Source organism: Phyllopteryx taeniolatus, chromosome 7, assembly GCF_024500385.1.
Source record: "Phyllopteryx taeniolatus isolate TA_2022b chromosome 7, UOR_Ptae_1.2, whole genome shotgun sequence".
Taxonomy (NCBI): domain Eukaryota; kingdom Metazoa; phylum Chordata; class Actinopteri; order Syngnathiformes; family Syngnathidae; genus Phyllopteryx; species Phyllopteryx taeniolatus.
Window position 1 is genome coordinate 10,400,083 of NC_084508.1, and position 6,000 is coordinate 10,406,082.

General features: G+C 44.2%; 1 protein-coding gene across 1 annotated transcript in view; it reads right to left on the reverse strand.

Moving 5' to 3' along the window:
• Nucleotides 1-5,573, reverse strand: part of trabd2b (TraB domain containing 2B) — a 74,117-nt gene extending 68,544 nt beyond the window's left edge. Inside the window, exons 1-2 of the mRNA XM_061780541.1 lie at nucleotides 5,218-5,573; nucleotides 331-900 (exon numbers count right to left, since the gene is read on the reverse strand). Of these exons, the coding sequence (XP_061636525.1) occupies nucleotides 331-900; nucleotides 5,218-5,334 (687 nt within the window). The 5' untranslated portion in view covers nucleotides 5,335-5,573. The remainder of the gene's footprint in view (nucleotides 1-330; nucleotides 901-5,217) is intronic.
• Nucleotides 5,574-6,000: the final 427 nt, after the last annotated feature.

Sequence of the window (6,000 nt, forward strand, 5' to 3'; positions counted from 1 at the left end):
TTGAGTAATAATGTAAGTGTAATAAAGTACCAAAGTAATAATGAGTTAGAAATTATATTAAAATGTTTATGGGCCAAAGTTTGTGCTATCACTTGGTGTTTTTTTTTTTGGGGGGGGGGGCCTGGTTCATATCCCCTGCAAATAGCTCGGGTTCACTGTACCGAACTTATTTCAAGCTTTGCCCAGAAAAACAATAGGGATTTCAATCAGTGGAAAATTGGAATCAATACCCCGCATAGGTGAATCTATTTACATGAAGTTGCAAACCAACAGCCAAACATAACTTCCTTGGCAGAGGTACAAAAACAAAGAAAAAGCTCTTCTCGTTACCTGAGAGAAGTTGAGGCCATTGAGGGGGTGACACTGCTCCTCCACCCTTTCCACCGCCCCCGTTGTTTTTCCCATCTTCTCGGCCTCCTGAGCCAAAAACAAGTCCAGCACCGGCGTCCCCCTGGACCTCACGTCCCACTCAGTCAGTGAGTTGACCATCAGCATCACCCACACGGGCCTCTTCCTCTCCCAGTTTCCCGCTATGGCGTTGAATAGGTAGTCGGCATAGAGGCCGCGGCCGCGCTGGTCCGCCGTCATCCAGTACGGCATCATGTGCTTGACGTAGTCCAGGTGGCGTTTGAGGCGGCGGTATAAGTCTCGAGGTAGCAGGCTTTGGAGGTTCTCCCCGTGGGGAAGCAGCTGGCAGCTGGTCAGTTTGGAGACGGTGAGCGGGTCAGTCAGGTCCAGCTCGAAGAAAACATTGCGGCTGCTGTGGAAAGCCCGCTTGGAGACATCCGGGATGAAGTCCCACACTCGGGTGTAAGGCACGTGGATGGTGCCGTACAGGTAGGAAGGCGGAAGCGGGGGGGTGCGCTTGACTTTCCACAGGAAAGAGTTCATGTCGCTTTGCTGTGAAAGAAGCAGAGGAACCAGAAAAATAAGCAATGTGAATGAAAATATAACACTGCGGTTTCATGGTTTTCATCATGGCCTTAGCCGCTGTGGTGTTTGTATTCCGAATAGGCAGACATGTTTACATTAGGGTTGCATGTGAATGGAAAATGCACCCATACTACTTTTTTCCCATCCAAGTACAATTACTTACATTTGAGTACTCACCCATAACGAGTTCCGATATTTGATAATGCTGTTGGATTTTGCAATTTTATTTTCATCATATACTGTTCAAGAGAAGGGAAGTTGAATCTCAGATTCAGGAGGAGCAGTGTGGTTTTCGTCCTGGCCGTGGAACAGTGGACCAGCTCTACACCCTTGGCAGGGTCCTCGAGGGTGCGTGGGAGTTCGCCCAACCAGTCTACATGTGTTTTGTGGACTTGGAGAAGGCGTTCGACCGTGTCCCTCGGGGAGAAGCTCGGTCATCCGGGAGGATCTCAGAGTAGAGCCGCTGCTCCTCCACATCGAGAGGAGCCAGATGAGGTGGATGGGGCATCTGATTCGGATGGCTCCCGGACGCCTCCCTGGTGAGGTGTTCCGGGCACGTCCCACCGGGAGGAGACCCCGGGGACGACCCAGGACACGCTGGAGAGACTACATCCTTCGGCTGGCCTGGGAACGCCTCGGGATCCCCCCGGAAGAGATGGATGGAGTGGCTGGGGAGACGGAAGTCTGGGCGTCCCTGCTAAAGCTACTGCCCCCGCGACCCGACCTCGGATAAGCGGTAGAAAATGGATGGATGGATATATTGTTCAAAAACATTTTCTTTCCTTGAACATGGCATACCATTGAAATATAACATGTAGCAATTTGTCATTACTGACAATTTAACAACAAAACTGCATTTTTTTCCCAGTCTCACTGCAGAATAGCCTGTGAAACAAGCCAATACAGTTATGTGGTGTCTCAGTCTGAACACTAGGGGGCACTATTTAGAAGCTGCATGCACGGTCGATAAGAGAGGAAGAAAAATGTCGAACCTGGTGGCTGTGCAAGTCGGGCTATGGATGTGTGTGTTAATTACAAAGTGAGAGTAAAAAGAAACACAAGACTGTTTCTTTTTTATTAAAAAAAAAAAACCAAAACCTGAGAGGATAGCTGAAGAGATACATTATCACACCATGGCTTACTTCTCTTTCTTTAACGCGCCGTGCAGCAGCGTCATCGTTACGGGAGTGCAGCTGGCTCGGCCACAGCAGAGCTCACAAAATTTGCTGCTTGCCGGACGGTTTCATGAGTCTGTGATCCTGCCTGCCTGGTCTCTCTTGTTCTTTCTTTACAATTGGTGTCATAGATGGACAGAGCCTCTTGCGCCCACCTGGCTCGTATTGCTATCATCTTAGCTTTTAAGCACGGGACAAATGCCGGACTGTTGCCTTACCACTGTTGCCTTTTTTTTTTTTTTTTTTTTAAATGTTATTGTATTTTTATTTTTTTTATTTTCATTGTGCTTAATGTAGTGTTTCTGGTTGCCTTTCCTCATTCTCAGTCGACTGTAAGTAGTTTTCTGTGCCTCTGTCTTTTTTTGTTGTTGTTAATCTTGTGTCGATTAGCTTCTGTTGGTCCTTTCTGTTTGTTTGCCAGTTCTTTCTAATCTGCTGAGGATCTGCCTGTTGGTTGATGAATGTTTCCAATACTGACAAATAATCAACTCTCTCCTGAAAAGTGTTTTTGTTTCCAAACGTTTGCCCATTACCTACAAAAGCTCCGATAAAACAAACAATTCAATAAATGTTTAAAAGATTCATGTGAAAATGAAGCCCTTTGGTACTCATGCCTCTTGAAGCTCAGATCCAGTGTTGCCATGACTACAGCGTTGCATGCTCATCACCTCAAATAAGACCAAGATCTCATTTTGGGGATGCTAAGTAGATATGACGCCCCATCAGGCTGTGCTGCCATGTTGCCGTTTATAGAGAGGCCCTCTTGGCTGTAAACAGACCTCCGTTTATTGTCGAGCTCCGAATAGCTCGCTTGCCAAAGGCTCTTTGGGCCTGGGGAAGCATTTGAAGGCCGCAGTGCAAATATACTGAGCGGAGCTCATAAAGTCCAAAAAGCTGAAAGGAGTCGGTTCCTTACTGGGAAGACTCTGCGAGACCTTTGGTTTGTGACATTTGTGACACCATTGGGGGTGGGGGGCGGGGCTCTGTTGCCGACAAGCATACTGCATTGTTTGTGACGTGTACCTCTTATGTTACAACAAATTAAAGCAGCATAAAGCCATATTGCCTTATGAATATGGTTCTTGTTAAGTGCTCTGCGAAAGTGCATGTGCTGCGACTTTGCTATTGGCACGATCGCCACTTTTGGCTTTTATAAACAATCTTCTGGCTTAGGAGACACGGTGTAATCAGGCATTTGAGGGATCAAGCCCATTGCCGGGATTTCAAGTTATTCTTTGAAATTGTGGACTTCAAACATCTGACTGAGGTTTCCTTCGGCTCCAATTATAGCACGCTGCCAACGCCGCATTTGTCGTTGGGGGAGGGGAACGTCCACCCAAAAAAAAAAAACTATTCGTCTTGCGGGACTTGCTTTTTATCATCAAAATTAAGTGCGATGAACCTATTGCAATATCTGGCACCGTTTCCGTCCAGACGAAATAAATCCAGTGTGCTTTATTTAATCCAGAGCGTCGTCGTTCCTTGTGGCACATATGCAAATATAGAACTTTAATTCAATTTTCAGTTTCAGACAAAGTGGAAGGCATTTTCATTTTCTTGGGTGTATGTGCAGCATCTCATGCCATTAGTCATCATGTCACGCAGTGAGAAGATCGTGCACACTGAAGTGAAGACTTTAAGACATGGAAAAGTGGTGAGCTTATGTGCTGGACCTCTCCACAGAGCCTTGACGCGCTGGGCTCCTTTTTTTTTTTTTTTTTTTTTTTTTTTTTTTTATGGCGGTAATTACTCTTAACACAAACCAGAGTGCGGCGTTGTGCGTTAAAGTCATGTGAAGTTATGGAGCACCATCTCCTGAAGCTCATGATCTTGGATGAATTGTGTCCACTTGTGGAAATGACTCATCTTTTTTTTTTATTTGTTTTTTATTTTTTAATCATAGCTGCAGTTGAATGAATTAAGGAGACTACACCCGCATTTTCTGCTCCCCTTTTTTTTCTTTTTTTTTAAATGTGGAAAATGCTAAATTTGGCCTGAATATGCTAAATGGATCTTTTTAAATAAGCCACTTAGCGCTGATCGGTAACCATGTTTCAAATGAAGTCAAGTTCCCCACTTGCACTTGTCACATAAACCACTTTTGAAAACTGAAGAGGTCGCCATTTCTCTTGGGCAATGACTTCCAGAGATTTCCCAAAACGTTCTGATTGTGACAATTTACTTCACAAATACAAGAAACCTGCAATATTATGATCAACATTAGAAGTGATACAGTAGCAGTGGGGAGTAGTGAGAGTGGAATTTGTATTTCCTATTATAAAAGATGTAGATATTTTAATTTTTTTCATATTACAAAAAATTGCGACAGGTATTAAAGTTGTAAAGTTTGAGAATATAGTCATTATAGTGAGGGGGAAATCATATGCAAATAGTGGAATTTCTTTTCAAGAAAAAGGTTTGAGGTGTGAGAATAGTCACATTTTTTATTTAATTCTTATGTTACATTATTGGAAATCTCCCTACAATAGAATATATTATATATTTTCTTGTAATATGACTATTCTTGTAAAGTGTAAAACAAAACAAAAATCTCACAATACTGTATACAGTATAGTGCTACTTGATTTGACTTATTCCTTGTGATATGAGTATTCTTGTCAAATGTTTTCTATTTTTGCTCTCAATAATACACCTTTATCCTACTTCTCTTAATATTGTGACTTTCATTTCATGTGTATGTTTTCAATCCTTTTCCCACCATTGTTCAACTTAATTCTTGCTTTTCCTCACAATTTTACTTCTTCCTGGCAAAATTAAGATTGTACCTTCTCTAATAATACAACTTGATTTTGTGTTGTTTGTTACACTTACACCTCCACCAAGGCCCATAGGCCAAGGCGATACTGTATATTATTATTGTTATTCAAAGTAGTTGACGCATTTGGATGAATAATATTACAATCACATTTATTTCTGTATAACTGATGGATGATGACGGTGCTATCGCATCAATTTGTTCATGAAATTCAGCAATTGTCAGCATCATAAACTGTTTCAACAAACTTTTCACAGGGCCACAATCATTTTGTCTTTAAAGTGACCGTATGATAGTGTTGTGCGTTCCAAAGGAAGCAGGGCGCGCACTCACCAACTTTGGCACGTCGCACTGGCTCGGTCTGCCGGCTGGCCGCGCGCCCCAGAGCGCCACAGGCTGCAGGAGCGCGCTCAGGAGCACCCAGGCGAGCCCCTGCACACACACCACCATGGTGTCCAGGTGACGGGGACGACCTGCGGCTTGCCCTATAATCCGTGTTTCACTGCTCTGTCCGCGTGGACTTTGAAAGTCTCACATGAGCCGCGCGGCGGCGTGGCCATCGCGCCTCCTCGCCATCCCACTTGCGGCACTTTTGCCTCCCCGGAGCCACAAAAGCGTTTCTTCTCCTGTCGGTGCGGGGAAAGCCACTGTTAAAAAGTTTCCGCGGTGCGCTCCACAAGTTTGGAGCGTCTCTGCGTGTGCTGGAGGAGTGGGAGGTGGCGTGCCCCCCTCCTCCTGCGCCGCCTCCGCCTCCTCTTTAAAAGGAGGGAAAGTGGGGTGGGCGCAGGTTAAGCGGGGGATGACAGGTTTGCTGTCAACTCTGAATGCATTTGAAGGCCAATTTTCAAGCAGTGGCGGTTCTAGCCCGTTCATGGGGGGGGCCCCCCAGAACAGAAGTATTTTTAGCCTCACACAAAGCTTTCTGCTAGCATGAATGCAGCCTATACATTTACAAATTGATCAGTTATATTCAAGTCTGCTGATATTTTTTGATAAAAAGCTATTGTCAATTAAATAACATTTACAAATTAATGTGAAATTTACTCACTATATATGTCCTTTAAAAAAAAAAAATTATCTTCAAAGTGACTTTATTGTAAAATGTAAAAATAAATT